At 38.9% G+C, this 24,977-nt stretch overlaps 1 protein-coding gene across 5 annotated transcripts in view; it reads right to left on the minus strand.

The window, feature by feature from the left end:
- Positions 1-24,977, minus strand: part of CMSS1 (cms1 ribosomal small subunit homolog) — a 392,335-nt gene that overhangs the window by 42,560 nt on the left and 324,798 nt on the right. For 2 of the 5 annotated variants that reach the window (XM_057545048.1, XM_007164043.3), the window contains exon 2: positions 1,023-1,108. The exons of 1 other annotated variant lie outside the window; for it this stretch is intronic. In XM_057545048.1, coding sequence (XP_057401031.1) covers positions 1,023-1,108 — 86 coding nt within the window. Of the gene's footprint in view, positions 1-1,022; positions 1,112-24,977 lie in introns of all 5 variants that reach the window. 2 more of the 5 variants (XM_007164041.2, XM_007164042.3) reach the window with 1 other exon arrangement.

The following is a 24,977-nucleotide window of genomic DNA, read 5'->3' on the forward strand; positions in this document are numbered from 1 at the left end:
ATACGTATATCTTTCTGCATTCCCCACCTCACAAAGAAAAAATAATGAATAAAATAAAAGACTTGAAGTATATTTTACTATAATAATTATCACTTCAGTGCTTACTCTTTGCCAACCACAGTTCAAAGAGCTTAACAAGTGTTAATCATTTAATCCTCACCGTAACCCTGTGAAGAAAATACACGTATTATCACCACTTTACCAATATGGAGACTGAGGCACAGAGAGTTTAACTTGCCCAAGGAGTCACAGCTTGTAGGTAACCAAAATGCTAAACTGCTTCCCACAATTATCCTGAGCCTGGTCACAAACTTTGGGTCACAAAACTCTAGTGGAATGTGTTTAGGGCCACCTACAATAAGAATAAGGCCACATATAGTTACTGTGAAGAAGATGGTAACTTTGGACTGACAGTTAGATAGTCCTTTAAAAAATCACACATGGTTACCAATTAGGTCTCAGGGACAATAATGTAAGAAAGGCGCAAATGGATGTGAGTGGCCAGCAAGAAGATTAAAAAGGCAATAAAAGGTCCTGAGTCCAGGGAGCAAAGTTTATCAAATGGCCACTTGTGGTAATACGAAGGTAGCAAATCCTCAATAAGAATTCACACAACAGACATGATGCTAGATGGACATGAGGCCCTGGGAGCCTGCTCACAGCATGTCTTGGTACTGTAATAATGCATTGGTGTGGGGGCAATCTTGCATATCTATGCTATTTGTCTTCTCCTAGGAACTATACCCAAAAGAATAAAACTGGGTCTTTGGTAAAAATGTAATACAAGAATCTAAGATATCATTATTGTAAAATACATTTATATTGTAAAAAAAATATTAGGGGGAAAAATAGACCTTGCTGGTTTGTAATTAATGAAGCATGGCTCTTTCAAAGGCAGAGAAGGTAAAAGCTTCCCTCAAATCCCACCAATAACTGGTATTGGAGCACACAGAATGCTGTAGAGGGGTAGAAGAGGCTGATTGCAGAGCCAACAGCTGTGACTCTCCCACAGTGACTGTCACCTGTTTGGTTTTCTTTGACAGGGCAGGAACTGGAGCTGTCTCCTGCTGCGTCATTGCTGTGTCTCCTCCTCCTTCACCATCTGATGCTTCTAGGAAACAAAGTTTAAAAATGAGAAAAGCACCTCTCTCTTTCTTTCTCCCATTGCTAGTGTAATCTTGGTACCACCTTTTTAGAAGGTTCTATCCCTTGACTTATTAATGTCACCTCTAAGAAGCTGAATTTAAGAAAATGATCCAAAATGAAGACAGAGATTTAAGAATCAAGGTGGCAGTGTTATTTATAAAACTGCAAAAATGAAGATTATTCAGATGTCTAAATTTGAGAATGTTTAATTATGGAACACTCACGCTGATTTTACAGATATTAAACTCCCCATTTTCAGATAAGAAAGTTGCTGCTTAGAGGGATGAAGTAATTTGCCCCAGGTCATAATACACCTGGGAACCCTATTTGAGTCCAGAGTCTTCCCCACAAGTGATATTGCCTGCACCGAGACCCAGCCAGCTCTTGACGCCTGTGTGCTGGCTCCAGGGGTAATGTTAAGAGAGTGTGACAGAAGGATTATAGATCATGAGAAATTCTTATTTTGAATTTATAAAATCTTTCAACACTGGAAAAAGTAAATTCTTACTCTAAGAACCAGGAAAAATAAAAGCTTTAATAATTTTTCTGTTAAAAAGCTCTTTAAAAGAAGCATGGCAACCATAAGTTTCTTACTTCCCATAATGCCATACTGTCTTCCAGATTTTAGTGGTTGTTCTCTTTGAACACATTTTTGAATCTTTGAAAGGCTTTACTCACTCCCTTTGAGTTTTTCGGTATATCTCAAAGCCCAAAATGTGAATTTGTGAGTAATATTGGTCAGAATTCATATTTAGGTACAAATTAACTAGTTTGGTAGTCCTGAGCTTTTAAATGTTTACATACTATGATGGTTAATTTTATGTGTCAACTTGATTGGGCCATAGGGTGCCCAGATATTTGGTCAAACATTATTCTGGATGTTTCTGTGTAGGTGTTTTTGGTTGAGATTAACATTTGAATGGGTAGACTGAATAAAGCAGATTTCCCTCCCTAATGTGGGTGGCACTCATGCAATCAGATATGGCTGGAATAGAACTAAAAGCATGAAAGAAGAAGTAACAACTGACACTGCAGAAATACAAAGGATCATGAGAGATTACTACAAGCAGCTACATGCCAATAAAATGGACAACCTGGAAGAAATGGACAAATTCTTAGAAAAGCACAGCCTTCCAAGACTGAACCAGGAAGAATCAGAAACATGAACAGACCAATCACAAGCACTGAAATTGAAACTGTGATTAAAAATCTTCCCACAAACAAAAGCCCAGGGCCAGATGGCTTCACAGGCAAATTCTATCAAACATTTAGAGAAGAGCTAACACCTATCCTTCTCAAATTCTTCCAAAATATAGCAGAGGGAGGAACACTCCCAAACTCATTCTATGAGGCCACCATCACCCTGATACCAAAACCAGACAAAGATGTCACAAAAAAAGAAAACTACAGGCCAATATCACTAATGAACATAGATGCAAAAATCCTCAACAAAATACTAGCAATTCGAATCCAACAATACATTAAAAGGTTCATACACTATGATCAAGTGGTATTTATCCCAGGGATGCAAGGATTTTTCAATATCCGCAAATCAATCAGTGTGATTCACCACATCAAAAAATTGAAGGATAAAAACCATATGATCATCTCAATAGATGCAGAGAAAGCTTTTGACAAAATTCAACACCATTTATGATAGAAACTCTCTAGAAAGTGGGCATAGAGGGAACCTACCTCAACATAATAAAGGCCATATATGACAAACCCACAGCCAACATCATTCTCAATGGTGAAAAACTGAAAGCATTTCCACTAAGATCAGGAACAAGACAAGGATGTCCACTCTCACCACTATTATTCAACATAGTTTTGGAAGTTTTAACCACAGCAATTAGAGAAGAAAAAGAAATAAAAGGAATCCAAATCGGAAAAGAAGAAGTAAAGCTGTCACTGTTTGCAGATGACATGATACTATACATAGAGAATCCTAAAGATGCTACCAGAAAACTACTAGAGCTAATCAATGAATTTGGTAGAGTAGCAGGATACAAAATTAGTGCACAGAAATCCCTTGCATTCGTATACACTAACACCGAAAGATCAGAAAGAGAAATTAAGGAAACACTCCCATTTACTATTGCAACAAAAAGAATAAAATACCTAGGAATAAACCTACCTAAGAGGTAAAAAACCTGTATGCGGAAAACTATAAGACACGGATTAAAGAAATCAAAGACGATACAAACAGATGGAAAGATATACCATGTTCTTGGATTGAAATAATCAACATCGTGAAAATGACTGTACTACCCAAAGCAATCTACAGAATCAATGCAATCCCTGTCAAATTACCAATGGCATTTTTCACAGGACTAGAACAAAAAATTTTACAGTTTGTATGGAAACACAAAAGACCACGAATAGCCAAAGCAATCTTGAGAAAGGAAAATGGAGCTGGAGGAATCAGGCTCCCAGACTTCAGACTATACTACAAAGCTACAGTAATCAAGACAGTATGGTACTGGCACAAAAACAGAAATATAGATCAATGGAAGAGGACAGAAAGCCCAGAGATAAACCCACGCACATATGGTCACCTTATCTTTGACAAAGGAGGCAAGAATATACAATGGAGAAAAGACAGTCTCTTCAATAAGTGGTGCTGGGAAAACTGGACAGCTACATGTAAAAGAAGGAAATTAGAACACTCCCTAACACCATACACAAAAATAAAGTCAAAATGGGTCAAAGACCTAACTGTAAGGCCAGATACTATAAAACTCTTAGAGGAAAACATAGGCAGAACACTCTATGACATAAATCACAGCAAGATCCTTTTTGACCCACCTCCTAGAGTAATGGAAATAAAATAAAAAATAAACAAATGGGACCTACTGAAACTTAAAAGCTTTTGAACAGCAAAGGAAACCATAAATAAGTTGAAAAGACAACCCTCAGAATGGGAGAAAGTATTTGTAAACAAAGCAACTGACAAAGGATTAATCTCCAAAATATACAAGCAGCTCATACAGCTTAATATCAAAAAAACCAAACAACCCAATCCAAAAATGGGCAGAAGACCTAAACAGACATTTCTCCAAAGAAGATATACAGATTGCCAACAAACACATGAAAAGATGCTCAACATCACTAATCATTAGAGAAATGCAAATCAAAACTACAATGAGGTATCCCCTCACACTGGTCAGAATGGCCATCACCAAAAAATCTACAAATAATAAATGCTGGAGAGGGTGTGGACAAAAGGGAACCCTCCTGCACTGTTGGTGGGAATCTAAATTGATACAGCCACTATGGAGAACAGTATGGAGGCTCGTTAAAAAACTAAAAATAGAACTACCATATGACCCAGCAATCCCACTACTGGGCATATACCCTGAGAAAACCACTATTCAAAAAGAGTCATGTACCCCAATGTTCATTGCAGCACTATTTACAATAGCCAGGAGATGGAAGCAACCTAAGTGTCCATCGACAGATGAATGGATAAAGAAGATGTGGCACATATATACCATGGAATATTACTCAGCCACAGAAAGGAACGAAATTGAGTTATTTCTAATGAGGTGGATGGACCTAGAGTCTGTCATACAGAGTGAAGTAAGTCAGAAAGAGAAAAACAAACACCGGATGCCAACACACATATATGGAGCCTAAAAAACGGTACTGATGAACCTAGTGACAGGGCAGGAATAAAGACACAGACGTGGAGAATGGACTTGAGGACACAGGGGGGGAATGGGAAGCTGGGATGAAGTGAGAGAGTGGCATGGACATATATACACTACCAAATGTAAAATATATAGCTAGTAGGAAGCAGCCGCATAGCACAGGGAGATCAGCTCGATACTTTGTGATGACCTAGAGGGCTGGGAAAGGGAGGGTGGGAGGGAGGCTCACGAGGGAGGGGATATGGGGATATATGTGTACATATAGCTGATTCACTTTGTTCTACAGCAGAAACTAACACAACATTGTAAAGCAATTATATTCCCATAAAGATATTAAAAAAGAAAAGAAAAGAAGTAAAAGCATGACCTCCCCTGATTAAGATAATTTTTTCTGCCTTTGTACTTGAACTGAAACATTGGCTCTTCCTGGATCTGGAGCCTGCCAGCCTTCAAGCTGGAACTACACCACCAGCTCTCCTGGTGCTCAAGCCTTCTGACTAGGATTGGAACTAGACAACTGGCTCTCCTGGGTCTCCAGCTTGTCAGTCTATCCTGCAGATCTTGGGACTTGACAGTCTCCATAATTGCATGAGCCAATTCCTTTATATATACACACATAGATACACAGAGAGAGAGAGAGAGACAGAGAGAGAGAGTGATAAATATAGATAGATATATAGATATCTATTCTGTTGCTTCTGTTTTTCTGGAGAATCCTGATTAATACCCCTACTTTTAACTGTGTAGCATGAAAAAAAGGACTCTACCCAATGAAGTAGTAGCAGGTAGAAGATTAACAGGGCTTTTTACTTATTTTTTATTTTTAAAATTTATTTATTTATTTTTGGCTGCGTTGGGTCTTCGTTGCTGCACATGGGCTTTCTCCAGTTGTGGCGAGCAGGTACTACTCTTCCTTGTGGTGCGCGGGCTTCTCGCTGCGGTGGCTTTTCTTGTTGCAGAGCACGGGCTCTAGGCACGCGGGCTTCAGTAGTTGTGGCTCACGGGCTCTAGAGCGTGGGCTCAGCAGTTGTGGTGCACAGGCTTAGTTGCTCGGCAGCATGTAGGATCTTCCCAGACCAGGGCTCGAACCCGTGTTCCCTGCATTGGCAGGCGGATTCTCAACCACTGCGCCACCAGTGAAGTCCCTAACAGGGATTTTTAAATGAAGGACTAAGTTGGCATTAAAAGTATTTATAGAGCTGCTTCTGGGAAGAGAGTAGTAGTAGTCATATTTTCCCTTATTCCTCCTAAGTACAGCAAAAAATCCTGACCATTATATATAAAACAAACATAGGAGATCTCTGAAAGGTGGAGAGAAGGAGTCAGACATGCTAGGGACTTTGGGGCCCAAGGAACAACACAGCGGTGAGCTCCCTGGGTTTTCTTTTTGCCTTATTATCTCAGACTTGGAGCTAAAGAAGCCAGTAACTTGGAAATGCCAGTGACAGCAGACAAAAAAGCCCCAACAAATGTCTGCTCTGTTTAACAAAATGACCAGGAAAACGACAGCCTAGCAAGACTGAAAACCTTTAGATAATAACCACTTGACTTCAGCCAAACACAACAGAAAAACTGTTTTCTTTGCTGCCTACGCCAGCAAAGGCTGAGTGGGGAACCTAGACTTCCACCTTTGTCAGGCTGTAATGAGGCACCCCAACTCCTCCTCCACCTTCCATCAGGGTGGTGTCAGAGGTGATCAAGTAGGGACTGAACGCCTGAAGAGATTTTCATCCCTGAAGGGTGGTAACAGACCCCTGTTCTCTACCACCACCACCAGTGCATTATCAATGGAGAATACACTGTGAGCCTGGACTTCCACCTCCTCCTGGTAGTAATGAAGGGCACCTTTCCTTCCCCACTAGGGTCAGAGGAACCCTAGTAGAGAATCAGGACTTTACATACTGCCCAGTGGTAATGAGGCCAACACCCACACTAGTGCTTTAGCAAGCACTGAAAGAGCTATGCAAAGAGATGCACTCAAAAATACTACAATAAATCAAAACAGAATTCTAAAAATGTTCAAGTAACCCACAGGAAGGCAGGAAAGATAAACAAGAAATAGCAAATAAACAGAAAAGACAAAATAAAATGGCATATTTGAATCCCAACATATCAACAATTACATTAATGTAAATGATCTAAACATACCAATTTAAAGGCAGAGATTGGGACTTCCCTGGTGGCACAGTGGTTAAGAATCTGCCTGCCAATGCAGGGGACACGAGTTCGATCCCTGGTCTGGGAAGATCCCACATGCTGTGGAGCAACTAAGCCCGTGCGCCACAACTACTGAAACTGCGCTCTAGAGCCCGTGAGCCACAACTACTGAGCCCACGTGCCACAACTACTGAAGCCCGCGCACCTAAAGCCCGTGCTCCGCCACAAGAGAAGCCACCACAATGAGAAGACTGCGCATTGCGATGAAGAGTAGTCCCTGCTCGTCGCAACTAGAGAAAGCCCGTATGCAGCAACGAAGACCCAATGCAGCTAAACATAAATAAATAAGTACATTTATAAAAAAAAAGACAGAGATTGACAAAGTGGATTAAAAAAATGAACTAACTATATGCTGTTTACAAGAAACTTACCTCAAATATGACGATATAGCTAAAAGCAAAATGATGACTGAAATATAACATGTAAATATTGATAAAAAAGCAGGAGTTATATTAATATATTATACTCTATTAATTATATTAATATAAGATTAATTATATTGTATTATATTATATTATATTTGATATTAATATCAGATAAAGGTTGAATAAATTAGTTGTTTCTTTAGTCTGTGTGTGATGTTATTTGATTCCAAAAAAGAAAACTGCTTTTCTGAAGTAAGGATGCTAGTACTGTGATTTCCATTAAGAGAGTATTAAAAGAACAGTATGGGGACCCAACCTAACCAGCTTGGCTCCAGCATCTAGATTTCTCTAGAACTGCTGGCATTTGAGGAAGTTAAGCTAGGCCTGTGCCACTCAGTCCCAGTGGCTGATGCAGCTCGTGGAGTGGAGTCACCAAGACAGTGCCACCTTATTTTCAACTCCTTGAGGGTCTATTTAAAAAAAAAAAAAAAAAGGATACCACCAGATGGGATTGGTTGAATTCTTCCAGGAGTGGAGTCAAGTACACTGTTCTTTTTCAACCCCAGGCAAAGAGAGCAAAATGCTAAAATTAAAAGTTGCACATATCTTTCTCTTTCCGTCAATCCCTGACTTTGTCCTCTTTATGAAAAGTATCAGAAATCCAATTTCTCAGCAATTTCCTTAAGCTTCTAAGTATTTACTTGCATGAACTCCTTCTAGGCCCTAGGGAGAATACTGACAATGGATCATACAGTTAATTTTTCTTAAAAAATCTGCAAAAGAAAGACATATGGTGATTAAAATAAATACAATAGACCACTGTCTATTTCTACCCAGAATTCACCTCTGTCCCTATCCCCTAGTGAGTAGTGTTGGAGCTGGAGTGACCATTTTGGGGATCCAGTTAGAGGGAGCTGGTTGGACAGACATTGAGCTTGAGTTTAATGAGATATTATAAGGTTCATAATCATAAAGTCTATAGTTAAATTATTGCTAGCTCTCCTACTGTAGGAATACTTCCAGGAATATTCCTACCACCCCATGCCAACTCACCAGACATCTGACACAAAGTGTACAGGGCTAGAGGTTGTGGATTGTGACACAAACACACCTGTAGCCTCCTTCCTTAGAACTATGTGGGAAGTGGAGGAGAAAGCAAGTTTGGGATGAATGAAACCAGAAATTAGTCAGTGGAAAATTCTTCCAATCATCAAAAATGTAAAACTGTAAGCAGAAAATTAGGTTCCCATTTTGTCTATTCAAAATGGAAAGTCTCTCCTATAGGAATACAGTAGATGCTGTATTTTACAGTTAAAAAAAAATTTTTTTTTTCTTATCTGATAGGGATGAGTAAAATAAAACTTTTCAGAATTCCTGTGTTTATAACAGTACTGTTGTGATTTCTTATTTAAAATAATTTCTTTCATACCTAATTTTGTATCAGTAATTTTGTATTCTTTTTCTAAGAGAGGGTCCCCCAAATTATGTAAGATTTAGGCCTCACAAAAATCTAGATCTGCCCTGGCTATAGACCTGCATAACTCTCCTATAGTTCTCACAGTTTCTCAACAGAATAAACTACTGAAACCCATAACCTGGTAACTTTCAAAAGCACGATGCTAAGCAAAAGAAGCCAGAATCAAGAGGCTGTATAATGTGTGATTCCACTTATTTAACACCCTGGAGAAGGCAAAACTATAGGGATAAAAAAAACAGATCAGTAGTTACTGGGGACTGGAGATGGGAAACTTCTGGGGATTGTTGGAAATGTTCTGTAACTTTATTGTGGTGGTGGTTACACAACTGTATGCTTTAGTAAAACTTCATAGAACCATACTCAAAAAGGGGTTAATTTTACTATGTAAATTATTTACTATAGAAATTATTCCTCAGGAAGCCTGACTTTAAAAAAAACTGATAGAAGCTAACTTTCATCAAACAATTTGTAACACTTGCCCAATGTCACACAACTAATAGGCAGAGCTGGGATTTGAATCCCAAATATTTTAATTTTGGAGTCCACAATCTTAACCTCCACACTACCCTTGCATGAGAAGATGCTGCTTATAGCTAAATGATGTTTCCTTCTATTCTGTTTGCTAAGAGGTTTGTTTATTGTTTTATTTTAAAATCACTAATAGGTGTTAAATTTAATGCAATGCCTTTTGTTTTCGCATTTACTGAGATGATCATATGGGTTTCTCCTATAATCTGTTAATGTGGCCAACCGTGAAAATAGGTTGTCTAATGTTAAACCATTCTTGCTATTCTTAGGATAAATCCCAATTAACTGGTCATGACGTATTTCTTTTTTAATAATGTTGGTTTTTATTTTGGTTACTATTTTATTTAGATATTTATTTACATAATTTTCCTTTCTAGTATCCTCCTTGTCTGGTTTAGGTATTGAGGTTATATTAGCTTCATAAAAGGGTTGGGAAATGTCTCCTCATTTTCTATCCTCTGAAATAGTTGTATACGTATAGTTAAGATGATCTGTTTCTTGATATTTGGTAAAATCTGTTAGTAAAAGAAGCAGAGCGTAGTATTTTTTGTGGGTATGTTTTAACAAATGCTTCAATTTCTAACAGTTATATGATTATTCGGGTTTTTCTATTTTTAACTCAATTTTGGTAAGTATTATTTTCCTAGGTAATTGGCTGTTTTATTTAAATTTTTCAAATTTATTGGAGAGGTGTGATCATTATATGTAGCTATGTCTTCTTTTTCTTTTCTCCCATTTTTTATTTGTACCTTTTTTTTTTCTTGTTCTGTCTTGGAGAGGTCTTTCCTTAAAAAAACAACAACAACAACTAGGTTCTGTATTATAGATGTTTTCTATTGCTTCTTTGATTTCTAGTACACTAATTAACATTCTTTACTTTCTTTAGGTATACTCTATTGAGTTCTTAATTTTTGTAGTTGGATATTTAGCCCATTAAGTTTTTCTCTTTCTGATGTAAGCATTAAGGATATATATTTTCTTAACACTTTATAACAACTGAATACCATACATTTTAATATTATAGCAGTTTCATTATCATTTCATTCTAAATATTTTTAAAGACTCTATAATGACTTTTCTTTGACTGATGAGTTATTTAGAAGTGTACTGTTAAATTCTCAAACAGATTTTTTAAAGTTACCTTTTTTTATATTGTGGTTAGAAAAATGGCATGCAAATCAATTCTTTGATATTTGTTAAGACTTGCTTTATTTTCTAGCACAGGGATCAGCACACTTTTTAGGTTTTTAGGGCCACACAGTAAATAAGTGTAGGGTTTGCAGAGCAATAAGGTCTCTGTCAGTAATTACTGGATTCTGCTGTTGTGCAAAAGCAACCTTAGACAATATGTAAATGATTGGGTGTGGCTGCATTCTGATAAACTTTATCTACAGAATCACATCCTGGCTGGATTTGGTCCATGGGTCATAGTTTGCCAGCTCCTGACCTAGTACATAACTATTTATTGATTGACTGATTTTTATTGAAAATAGTTGACATAGAATATCATGTTAGTTTCAGGTGTACTACCTAGTAATTTGACATTTGGGTACATTAGGAAATCATCACCACAGTTAGTCTAGTAACCATCTGTCCCCATACATAATCAATTTAAAAAAAAAATTTTTTTTTGGACTAGAATATGCAGTATCTAATTGTTAGGTGCATAGTTCTATACATGATTACAGATAAACTTAATTATGTTTTTCAAATCTGCTATACGTTTATGAATTTTTATGTTTTATCTATCAATAATTGACATATATATTAACATCTTCCACTCTTAATTTGAATTTCTCCATGTTTTCCAGTAATTCTGTCAGTTTTTGTTTACACATCCCATAGGTATGTTAGGTGCATGCAAGTTTGGAACTGTTACAACTTCCTATTGGTTGATTGTTCCTTTTATCATTATGTGGTGACACAGTTTTAAAAATCCATCTTGTTGTAGAGAACAAACGTATGGACACCAAGGGGGGAAAGTGGTGGGGGGAGGGGTGGTGGTGGGATGAACTGGGAGATTGGGATTGACATGTATACACTAATATGTATAAAATAGATAACTAATAAGAACCTGCTGTATAAAAAAATAAATAAAATAAAATTCAAAAATTAAACAAAAAAATCCATCTTGTTGGGACTTCCCTGGTGGTGCAGTGGTTGGGAATCCGCCTGCCAATGCAGGGTACACGGGTTCAATCCCTGGTCCGGGAAGATCCCACATGACGCGGAGCAACTAAGCCCATGCGCCACAGCTACTGAGCCTGCCCTCTAGAGCCCGCGAGCCACAACTACTGAAGCTTGCGCGCCTAGAGTCCTTGCTCCTCAACAAGAGAAGCCACCACAATGAACAGCCTGCGCACCGAAAGGAAGAGTAGCCCCCGCTCGCCGCAACTAGAGAAAGCCCACGCGCAGCAATGAAGACCCAACACAGCCAAAAATAAATAAATAAAATAAATCTATAAAAAAAATTCATCTTGTTTAATTTAGTTCAATTTCACTTATTTGGGGAGGGGTATTCTATATTTCTCGAGGCGCTCAGCTGTTCTCTGGGAAATCTAACTATACACACTGAAAGCTAATGTTGGAGACACAGCTGTACTTCAACAGTCTAAAGTGTTTTGCTAAGATTACTCATCCCTAGAAACCAGAATGTTTTATTTGGCCAGGAGAAGCAGGGCTGGGAACTACTCTTCAAGAACCATGTTCCCAGCTCATTAAGGGACTCCTACCAGCATCACTGAGAAAGAACACAATTCCCACATCCACAGAACAGGACCCTGTGAAAAGTGAACTCAGTGAAGGCCCTAAGGCCATGCAGCAAAACAACACAGGGCAGGGGGAGGGGAGAGCAGAGGAAGGGAGAGGAGGGGAGAAACAGTGAGAAGTATAGCCAGTGAAAGAAAAGGGCTCTCAATTCTGGCTCCACTTGTACTAACAGTGTGCATGCAGTGAAGGAAGCTCCATCCTTTACTGCTTCTGCACACTTTTCAAAATAATTACTACAGGTATGCCATGACCAAAAAATAAGGGCTTACAATCAATTAGACCACGCCAGAAAAGAATCATACATCTGTAAGTGTACCTCTCATTTATTCTTACTGTTCATAATGCCTGCTCTCCCTTTACCTTTGTCATCTCTCCTTTTCTATCAAAATCTTAGTCCCATCCTCCAAAATTCTGCACAAGTTTCCCCCTCTGTAAAGATCTTCCAAAGGTAGAAACAAGACTATCTTAGGGCTATAATCTAGCAAATAGTTGCGACTTTCACTGAGAAAAGAAAATGCTGAGAAAAGGGGAACAGGATCTAGTGTACAAATGAAGAATTATGTGATCAGCAGCAGGAGGAACGGTAAACCCAAGGCCATGTCTATTGTGCCCAATCCAGGGCACCTGGTTGTATTGAGGGGGCTGCTCGGAGAAGCCTTGGCAGGCTCAACCTTTAGTCTCCTAGCCTTTTCTGGCCACACAGTCCCTGCTCTGGGTACAGGGACACTGGACCACTCAAAGTCTTCTGTAGCCTTGCGGTCGGTCATCAGGCTTTACATAAGCGTGGCATATGCCTCTCTGATTTTGTTTCATTTTTCCTAGGTACCATCTTTTCCTTTTTGCTTTTTCACTCTCATAGGCAGCAAGAAACTGGGCATGATCTACCTTTTCCATCTCTCAGACGCCTAAACATGTCCTCTCCCTCTCTCTCCAAAAGATTTGACAAAACAAACGTTTCTCAATGTAAGTCCCCTGTGAGTTAGTTCTTGCCATCAGAAGTCTTCCTGTCATTCTGAACTGGAATGGGGAATGGGGATGGGGTGGGGGTGGGGAACCCTTTTCCCATTGAGTTTTGCTGTTTCTAGTGGCAACTGCTACAGCCTGGTCTACATTCCAGTAATGCTCCTATTTTCATAGCTGAAGATGACCCTAGCAACAGATCCAGACTTTGTTTATAAAATATGTTTCCAGTTCCCACAGGAAACTTTAAAGTTAGAAAATTTGGAATAAGATGGCACAACTCTGAACTGTTGTCACTTTATGGGTCCTAAAACTCTGAAAGAAAGTAAAGCACTACGACCAATAACACTGTCTCAAAAATACATGACTAAAGAAAAATGTTTCACCTTCTATCTGTGGGGATCTTAAATGCTACACAATTTGTTGCCAGTAACATGTCAGCAGTTGTAATGTATAGAAATATCTAATCACTGTGTTGTATACCAGGAACTAACATAGTGTTGTAGGTTAATTATACTTCAAAAGCAAACAAACTCATAGAAAAAGAGATCAGATTTGTGGTGACCTGAAGCAGGGCATGGGTGGAGAGAGAACTGGATGAAGGTCCTCAAAAGGTACAAACCTCCAGTTATAATAAGCAAGTATTAGGGATGCAATGTACAGCACGAGTAATATAATGAACACTGCTGTATGTTATCTAGGAAAGTTGTTAAGTGAGTAAATCCTAAGAGCTCTCATCACACGGAAAAAATATTTTCCCCCTTTTTCTTTTAGTTTATATCTATATGAGATAATGGATGCTCACTAAACTTAATTGTGTTAATCATTTCATGATATATGTAAGTCAAATCAGTATGCTGTACACCTTAAACTTACACAGAGCTGTAATGGGGGTCCTCATTTCCTCCCCTCTACCTGGAAGAGGTGTGGACGTGACCCATCTTTAGCCAAGAGGACCTGAGCTGCGTTCTGATAGCAGAAAAGGTTTACTATCTTCATGGACACTGTTGGTCTCACGTGATACTTGTGACAGATTTTTCCAGTCTCCAAGTCACCGCCCTGGATAACTACTTGCCTCATGTTGCTCTGGTCTGCATGATAATAAAGACCTTATTACTAAAAAAAATTAGATCTCAATAAAACTGGAAGAAAGAAAAAACACAAATAGAGTAGCTAAATAGCAAAACAAACAAAAACATACACAGGACAGGCCCCTGAGGAACCACCCACATTGGGTTAAAGCACCCAAAGCCACAGGAGTCTGACCTCTTCTGTGAACGCTCACACTTAAGCCTGGCTGCGGTGGCAGTAAAAAAAGGACTTTTAATGCCAAAACTGAGGGTGCCAGAGGACCTGTCTTATCTTTAAGGTACAAAAATGTAGTGGAGATCATGCAAATATCAGAGGACAGCTCTGCAGGCAGAATAGTTGCCTGCCGGCTGTCTGTCCTGAATAAGGCATTTTTTCCTTTTATCCTATTTTATTTTTAGCTTAAGGCAAAAAAAAAAAAAATGGTAACTCAGCTTGGGCAACAGGACCTCAACTTTAGTCTTGAGTGTTAAGAGCTTCACCCTTCTTCCTTTCTAGTTTATTTTAAATGTTGGAACATTTACATATTTTGGGGCAGTTTTCAAACCATGAGTAATTTCAATTTAACCTTTTCTGGTCAATCTTTGTAGTTGGAGTTAGGTGAATAGAGCCATGGACACTGGCAGTGGCATTTTGGGTCTTATTAGAATTGTTATGTTTATTGGATGAGCGTACTTATTACATTTGGAAGCACTGCTATATAAATTCTCCATTCCTGGAACAGAAACTAATAATAATGTTAATAACTCTTACATAGTCCTTACTTTGAGTAAGGCAGTGTTCTAAATGCTCTACACATATTAACTCATTTAATTCGCATGTCCGTCTTACGAGATGGGTACTGTTACTACAAGCTCTATTTTACAGAGGTGGACATGGAAGCACTTGCCCAAGGTTAATGAGAGAGTGCATCAGGATTTGGATCTAGGCGATTTTGATTCAGTTTGCTCTTAACCATTATGCAATACTGCCCCTCTAACTTAGAAAACTAGGTGGCTCTCAGGTGGTACTAATCATTAAGCTAGGTACTGGAATCCAAAGGGCTTGATATGTAAAGCCCAGTTTAACAATAATGTATGTTCTTACATTTGAATAACACTCATCTAACTGGGGCAGAAGCTGCTGCATGTGGTGAATAGCTCCCCTCCTCCAAAACAAACAAACAAACAAACAAACAAACAAACATATCCAATTAGTCCAGATATCTGTTAGGAACTCTCCCCCACCACCCCTGTATCCAGCCTATATTTTAGCTGGGGAGAAAATATATCCTGGTTTGCCTAGGCTAGTCCTGGTTTATGCTTGTCATTCCCACATCCCATCTGACTTAGTATCTGTCTTATTGCAGGGATCCTTTAATACATTAATATGCATTACTACTGTCCAAGTGTGAGAATGGAAATGAGATCACCCTCAGGTTTATCTGACCCCTGAACTCTGCTCTTTGCAGCACAACTGTTAACAGCTCCCAGAACAGCACTCTGTGCACACCTTTTGGGAAGTGCCAGTATAGAGGAGTGACAAAGGAAGTCCTAGAGGTCTTAGATTCCAGTTCCAACTTTTGTGATCTTGGGCAGATCATTTACTTTATGCCACAGTCTTCCCATTTGTGGAATGATGAAGTCAGACTTCTATGATTTATGATTTTCTGGTTCAGGCCAATTTCTATTAAGAATGCTGTATATCCTGGACAAGTCAAAATTTCCAGAGTGAGGTGAAATGTTGAAGTACAGAGGTATAGGGTAACATTTAAAAAAATATAGGTGAACATGGCCCGTTATATGAGTATGTGAGTTACGTCATGTCCCCTGAACAGAAATTTCGTAAGGAAAAGGCCTAGGAGGCTGCAGTTAGACCTGCTCCCCACTCACTCTTGCTATAAAGTGTGAGCCCAAGGAAGAGAAATGTTACAATGGAAAAGCACACTGTTTCTGTTGTGACTGCCCTATAGCCTTCACAGAGACTTCAACTACCTATTACATTACTTAATGTATGCCTTTAATGTGCATCTTGTGAATTGTTAAAGGTGGGTGTAATGTTCACATGCCCTGCTTCAGAATGCTTAACTTTCTTTCTTTTTTTTTTTTTTCAGAATGCTTAACTTTCTTGCTCAGCTTGTCAATGGAAAACCCAGATCTTAACTGCCTTTTTGTGTAGCTTAGGAAAAGGTACTTTAGTGCTTTATCCTTAAAGTTTCCTGCTGTTAAACTAGGCTTAAGGATATTAACCAATCAACTAATTACCAGCTACATAGGAAATATACAGAGAGGGGTTTGTGTTTGGAATGATCTTCAAGAACTGTAACTCTGAGGTCTTACATGATAGAGTGGGATAAAGCTGAGATCTAACAGTCTAAAGGGGTAAATAAATAAGGGACTGAAACAAAAATTTGGCACGACCATAAAAAGATGGTCCCACTATAATAAGAGATATATTCTTATAATTTTGATACAGTTACTTCTACCTTTTGTTCTGTCTCTCTGTGTATATGAGTATATGTATGTGTATATACGCATACATATCTGGAATTACATATAATATACAAATACTTTATCTTTTAATATTATATTATGAGTATTTTCCCATGTCAGTAGTCTTGAAAAACATTTTTAATGGCTATGTGACAAACTGGTGTTTGCCTACACTATATTTAATTTGTTCTTCTACCATTACTTAGATTACTTCTAAAAGTTGCCTTTGTAAATTTATTGTCATAGACAGCTTTATAAATTTCATGCATTTCTGATTAGAACAGAATTCTAGAAGAGAAATTACATTGTAAGAAGGTATGTGTGTTTTTTAAGGGTTTTAACAACTTCTAAACTGTTTTTCAGATGGTTTGGGGTCAATTTTAAAGTCATCAACATGTATAAAAACACCTGTTTCATCACACTACAGCAAATACTGAATTTTTAAACATTGCTAAGAGGTAAAAATGATACTGCATTTTAATTTGCATTCATTTGATATGACCAAGAGTAAATATTTTGGTTTTTATTAGCTTGTGTATTTCTTATATGAATAGAATGTCTTAACCTTTGTTTATTTGTCAAGAAGGGTTTTAATGTTTTCTTACCAATTTGTATAAATCTTTTAATGTTAAGGTTAATTTAAGAAGTTGTTTTATCTTTTAATTTTTAAAATTATTTTTGACCTAGAGATGTTTTAAATTGTAATGAGATCGAATATATCACCGTTTTTCATTGCAATTATGCTTTGCAAAGTTCACCCTACTCTTAAGTAGATACTTTTATCTAGTTTAAAAATTTTTTTGATCTTTTTTTTTAAAAACATTTAACTTAAATCCTATAGAGTAGATTTTGTTGTATGGTATAAAGTAAAGCTCTAACTTTATTATCTTTTCAAATATTTAATCAGTTGTCCTAACATCTTGCTGAAGGATTCTTCTCTCCCACATTATCTTATTATAGCACTTTCATTTAATCAAAACACAAATCATACATATGCTCGGGTCTGGTTCCATTGATCTGCCTGTGAGTCTTCTACGGGTACCATACCATCATTTATTTTAAAAAACATACTGAACTTCCTTTTTTATTTTCTAAATGGCTATCACATTGGGGTGCAGGGAGTAACAAAAGAGGGAATGCCAGATTCAGGCCAACATCTCTGAGAGAGGTAGAAAGGGCCAGGGATGGATGGAGGTCAGTAAGGATGCAGGGATAGAAGTTAAGCTGTTTCTCTCCAGAATCTCACATCACACTTTTGTCACTCAATAACTATTTGGCTTTGGGTAAGTTAATTCACCTTTCTGTGCCATGATTTCCTTATATGTAAAATGAGGTTGTTAAGAGGTTAAGTGAGTTAGTGTAAAATTCTTAGAACAATGCACAGCTCATGGCAAACATTATTATCAGTTAGTTATTTGAAGCTATCTTCCACTTCCATCATGTCTCTGAAATTACTCTTCTAAGGACATCAATGATTCCTTAATTGTCAATTGGGACAGAGATTAAAATTACAGGCTCTCTAGAATCAGGCTGCCTGGATTAGAATAATACCTCTGCTATTTAATGCTGTGTGACCTTGGCAAAGTTACTTGGTCTTTCTGTGCCTTAATTTCTTCATCTATAAAATGGGAATATTAATAGTGCCAGCCTTATAGGGGTATTACATGGAGTCTTGACATAATAAATGTAAATTGTTTAGCACACTGTCTACCACATAAGTAAATTCTCAGGAAATGTTCATTATAACCATCATCTTACCTGACTGCCTTGGGGCACTTGACACTGATGTTGACCCTCAACTTTTTTTTTTTTTTTTTTTTTTAAATATTTGTCTATTTATTTATTTATGGCTGTGTTGGGTCTTCGTTTCTGAGCGAGGGCTTTCTCTAGTTGTGGCGAGCGGGGGCCACTCTTCATCGCGGTGCGCAGGCCTCTCACTATCGCGGCCTCTCTTGTTGCAGAGCACAGGCTCCAGACGCGCAGGCTCAGTAGTTGTGGCTCACGGGCCTAGTTGCTCTGCGGCATGTGGGATCTTCCCAGACCAGGGCTCGAACCCGTGTCCCTTGCATTGGTAGGCAGACTCTCAACCACTGCGCCACCAGGGAAGCCCGACCCTCAACTTTTTGATACGCTCTCCTCCTTTGTGTTCTGGCATACTATGGTTCTCAACCCATCACTTCATGCACTCTCTTCTTTTACCTATCCTGTAAAATGCTGGCATTCTCCGAGGTGTCCTCCACTTACCCTTTTCTTTGGTGACCATACACTTTCCTAGTGTTCCTTCTTCTAAGCCAGGAGTTGGCAAAATTTTTATTAGAGGACCAGATAAATAATACTTTAGGCTTGTGGACCCTACAATCTCTGTCACAACTACACATTGAATCATGAAAGCATTCACTGAAAATATGTAAATGAGCAGGCATGGTTATGTTACAACAAAACTTTGTACACAAAAATAGGCAGTCAGAAAATGCGCCATAGTTTTCCAACTCTGCCTCTAGGTAGTTGTTACAGCTCAGGTATCCCTGGATTAGACTACTCATCACACTGCATCTGTCCTCCCTTCTGGACTGTGGGCCACCTGACAGCCTGGTGTCCTTCCACGCTTGCATGTTCTGCATGTAGCATAGAATCTTGCAGATATATTAAATCAACATTTGCAGAAACACTGAATGAGTTGAGCATATAATATCAATCTTAACAGTTAGAAACTTTGTTGTGCTGTAAGGAAGAAGGCATTTCTTCCATATGACCCCTTCAGTAGCTCCCAAAACAAACTATAGAGAAGACCTCATGGCCTGTATACAACACTGAAATGCCTAGTAGAATTAATCTTTCTTTCCCAAATGTGAAAAGGAAATTCAGGTCCAGGAAATTCACAATTTCAAGGACCAAGTAATATTGCAGACATCAAAATAGAGCTGTCCAGCATGATCTATAAAACAGGACGCATTTTATAGGAATTGAGAAACAGCTGTTTCCCCATTTCTGTTTTAAAAAGGGGAATAGGCTACAGGGCTCAGAGGTATATGCTAAGCATATGGAAAAAATTTATTTGCTTAAAGAAATGTGACATGGAGCTGGCAAAGGGCTCAGTTTGTAAGAGATAATGTCCTGGTGGGTGAAATTAATAGGCTAAGAAGGATATATACAGAGTCATTTCAGCATTGTGATTAATGAAAAAGGAAACCCCAATAAACACTGAAGGGAAAGAAAGAAAAGTAAAGTTGAAGCTAGAAAGAACTGAATATGCTCTAGGGAAGACACTAGCTTCAAGAACCAAATATCACTTGCAATAATAATGACTTTAGTAAAATAAATTTTAGATAAAGATGACACTAGTTTAGGGGAAAATATGGAAACCAAAACTTGAGTCACAAGTAACAGTGTGAATATTGAGTTTCTCTAAAAACAGTTAGAGAATACTTACAGACCTAAGAATACCTGGAAAATATATTAAAGACTCTAGGGAAGAATTTTAGACTTCTGGAATATCTTTAGAATAGGTAATAGACAAAGAAGCATGTTTTAACTTTTTCCTTTTAATTTCCATGTTTAAACTTAACCAGTAATAATATTTTTAGTATAAATAAACATTTGCTGAACTCCTTTTATGGGAGATTACTCATTTTGTGCGACTCAATGTATTCTCTCAAGTGGCAATTACCAGGCAGCACTCTTTAGAATTTTGTAAAATTATAAAATCATTATTGCTGTGAAAAAAGGACCTAAGGTTTTCTTAAAAAGAAACTCAGTCAATGTTGATTTTCTTCAGTTTTCTATATACTCCTGCCTCTTAAGAATTATGAGAGGATTCATTATGTGGCTACATGGACATTAATTCATTCATCCTTCAAATGTTTAATGAGCACCTACTATGTACCAGGTACTGTGGCAAGCACAGAGGAGGCAAGATGAATAAGATACGATCCTTACTCTGAAAAGCTGACAATATAGTGAGAACAACAGACATGTGTATAAGCAATTAAAATGCAATGTGATGCTATAGTGATAGAGAACAGACATAAAGTGGTCAGGGACTTGGGGTGGGGGGAGGGTGGGACTATAAAGGGCACACTAGGGAATTTTCTAAGGTGACAGGACTGTTTGCATATTGATTGTGGTAGTGGTCATACACATCTGTAAGTGTGTTAAAATTCATAGACCTGTATGTCAAAAGAAAAAAAAGGATAATTTTACTGTACAACAATTTAAAAAATAAAATGAAAAACAATGTGATGATGCCCAACAACAGGAGAACAGATAAATAAACTCTGGTATATTCATATGACAGAACACCACTGAGCAATGAAAGGAATGGACCGCTGATAAATGCAACAATATGGATGAGTCTCAAAAGCACGACGGAAAGCTGAGTGAAAGCAGCAGGATACAACGAAACACAGACTGTATGATTCCATTTATATGAAATCTAGAGTAGGCAACATTAACATAGGACGACAGAAATCAGATCAGTGGTGGCTTCTGTATGGGAGGGTGAGGGTGCGGTAGGGATTGACTGGGAAGGGAATTCAGGGAACTTTCAGGTGTGATTGAAATGCTCTAGGTCAAAACTGATCGAACTTAAGATTTGAGTACCTCAATACATGTAAACTATATACCTCAATAAATAATATGCATTTAAGCTCTCTTGACTTGTCTTTCACAACACAGAATTTCTAATTGTGTTTAAAGTTGTAAAAAAAAACATTAACCTCTCTACCATATGCTACCATTTTCTTTTTAAGTTAAATTAGAATTTCTTTTGATTTCTTAATGAAATAAACATAATATCCAATAATAAATCTCATGACAAACATAATTAAAATGCAAGTGCAGAGTATGCAGCAGTAGGGGGACAAGGAGGCCAGAACTCTGCATTCTGTTGGGGTGAGGGTCTGTTACCGGGGAAGGCATTCAGAAGGAAGTGAATCTCATTGGGATGCTGAAGAAAGGGTAGGCGTTCAATGCAAAGACCAGGAAAGGAATGGCTTTCCAGAACAACATGTGCAAAGTCATGGATGTGAGAGGGCTGGGGCATGTCCTTCTGGGTGAGGTGCACACAGGGGAAATGAAGCTGTAAAGGAGGGCTGGGCCCAGACTGTAAAGATCACCCCCTTCCTTCCCCCACCCTCCGGTGCACCAGTGCTAAGGACTTTATGTGGACAGTTGAATTTAATCACAACCATCTCCATTTTTCAGAACTGGGGCTTGCAAGGTGCAGGGCCTCACCCAGGTCCCTTGCCCATTAAGCATTCCCACACAGATAGCTCAGGCTTTCACTCTCATCCTCAACGGTGTGCTGCCTCCTATTTGCCATGCTGAGGAGTCTGGCCTTGATTATGATGCTGACAGGACCTAATGGAAGGTTTTGCCTGTCCAGAATCTGCTTTAAAGAGATAACTGGGCTCTGACAAGAATGGATCAGTTGAACTGTGGTTCTCAGTCTTTTTTTCCTGCCTCAATTCCCTTGAGAACTATTTTTAATATCATTTGTAATGATGGCTAAGCAGTGATCGTCAAAGGCTGTCTCCATGCCCGCCCCATCCCCATTCTACAATTACTCCCCCTGCCAAGAGGTTCTAATTTTGGGATTGGGTCAGCAACTAGGTGATCGTTCTATAAGGCTCTAAGTGGGAGATGGTATACCCTTGGGATCCCCAAATCTAAATGTGAACATGTATGGAGTGGAGGGGCTGGTACTGGGGAATTTTGTACAGATGCCTGAGATCCTGAGGTAAGTGGATTTGCTGATCAGCTAGTTTCCAGGTCTTGGTGATGATCCAGATTTCCTGGCCCCTGGACCACCTGAGGTATGGAACTCTGTCAGGCCTGGAGGTTTTACAGACATCCTTGAAAAGAGGACATTGCCTCTGCGGTGCTCTAAGGATTATGGTTCTCTGCTAGAGGGGACCACAAGAAGGCTCTCAGAAGAACCCAGGCCCTGATCTCAGGACAGACGCTTCCTAGGAAGTTCCATCTGCTGAACAGAGATGAAGATTGAGCAAAGGGCTTGGCACTGGCATTGGAGAGTTGCCTTAATTGATAATGGATTTAAAATAATCACAACAAAGCGGCACAGAGCTCTGTAACCTATCAAGTGTATTCACATTCATTATCTAAAAATGATTTTGAGCCCCCCTAAAATGCTGGAGGCCAGATGAGGAAACTGAGGCTTAGGGAGGTTAAATTGTTGACACTTGCATAGTTTGCCCTCCTGCCTGTTTTTTTTCCTTATTTCTCTCCCTCCTTTTCTGCCCAACTTCCTTCCTTCAGTTTTAAAAAGTATCCAGCTATTAGAGTTAACTATGGGTCATCTTATTCTAGAAAGGATTTAAGGCAGCTTACAAGGTGACACACACACAAAAAAGATAGCATAAATTAAAAGTGGGAGTGAATATGAAAGAAAAATAAGAATTAGAACTGAAATCAATCCAAGAGTCACACTAAAGATGTTATAATGACCTATATATTTGCTATTGATGGGGCACAAATTGGACTCTAAGTTTCTAGTTGCCAATGTGAAAAAAGGAAACCTTATCACTATTCAGAGTGGCCACTGGCTAAAAACAATAATAGCAACGACAACAAAACAATCAATTCCTCAGGAGAAGTATGATTTTGGTTTCTTAATAATTACAACACAAGTCAAAATGCACAGCAACTTCCTTTGATAACTTAGCAGCTTTGAACTAGGCCTAAAAGGTAATTCTGGTTTTCACACAAGAGAAACTACCATGTCATGTTTTAAAGAACATGAAAAATAGACCATCTCTCTGAACTCCTGAAGCAAATTCCATTTACAGAAACCAAAGCGGATGAGACCCAGTGAACTCATTAGTTGTTGAAACAGTTTCAGGACCAAGGGAGACAGGCACGGTAACTATTTCCGCATTTGCTACAGGGGAGACAAAAACCCACCTACCATGCTACAGGAATAAATAGGTCTTCATGGAGATATTTCATCTTATTTTGTAAACTGTTTTAACTTCATGATTAGGAGTTGGTGGCAAATATTACACAACCTTTTTACATCTTATGTTTCTAATGATGACTATTCCGGAGTGCCACTTTCTATGTTGTACATCTTGCTGCCTTCAGGCCCCAGGGCCAGGGTTTATTTATGTTGGCTATTTTATACTTTCTTCACTCAACCCTCCAGTTTCCCTTACTTTTATGCCAAGGAATGAGCACAGAGTTTTTCCTTTTTATAATTTATATATGCAGAAAATACATCCAAGTCAGGAATGCCCCTTTCATCCACAGGAAGAATCTGGGGCTACCTGACTCATCGACACGACAAGCCCAGAAACAGAAAAAGCAATCTGGCTGAAAGGCAAAAACGAGTGGAAACTTCTAAGCCGGCCTACAGCTAAGGTGCTATGTCATATGAAATTAATTCTCTGAGGTCAACAATTAGAATCGGGTTACAGCCCATACATAATTCTGCCTGCTAATTACGTGACCCAATATTTATTTCATTGAGCGAGATGGCCAGCCATGACTTCCAAGAGTGGGCTTGGGGGCAGAGGGAAGGGAGCAGCCAGCCAGAGAAATAGCCACCCCTTTCTTTTACAAGCAGACATGTATCCCAGGTCCCCAACTGAGACAATTTCCCTACCTTTCTAAGTGAGAGGTCAGATGTGTCATGCTCCTCCCTTTCCAGCAAAATGAGGCATTTGAGATCACGGAGCTCTTTAGCAAAGTGCATAAGATGCCTGAAGAAGCTGAGTCAGCTCTGTCATGAGAACCTGGAGGTGAGATGGTAACAAAACCACCTTTTGTATGGGAAAGAGGAGGAAGCCAGGCAGGAATGGAGTGGCTGGAATGGTGTAGGTATGCGTCTTTGGACTTCTGAAGACGTATATCCCCCCAATAAAGACATTCAGAGTGGCAATAAGAAGGAATGCCACTTGCCATATGGAAATGTTGGATGAATGAGAGTACCATGAACAGGAATCACTAAAATACAGGGAATAAATGAGGACAACAGCCCTCACTTAAATGAGGTGTCAAGCAGTGCCCGAGGGGTTGGTGGGGCTGCGGAACAGCAGACACTGGATCTGTAAGCTGGGACCTCCCATGTGAGACTCACCAGTAATAGAAATAACTGCGTCAGCAGATGCTATCACCCTACGGTGAGTGACTGCTCTGTGCCAGGCACCGCACCAAGAGCTTTATGTCTATGACCTTGCTGAGGAGTGCTGTCCCCTCCCTTCCCACACAGCTCCCATGTGGTCCTTTGCCATTTGGGGACATTTTTCCCCTTATGGGATGTCCTTGATGTTCAAACAAGCTAATG

The sequence above is a fragment of the Balaenoptera acutorostrata genome, chromosome 4 (assembly GCF_949987535.1).
Source record: "Balaenoptera acutorostrata chromosome 4, mBalAcu1.1, whole genome shotgun sequence".
Classification (NCBI taxonomy): Eukaryota; Metazoa; Chordata; class Mammalia; order Artiodactyla; family Balaenopteridae; genus Balaenoptera; species Balaenoptera acutorostrata.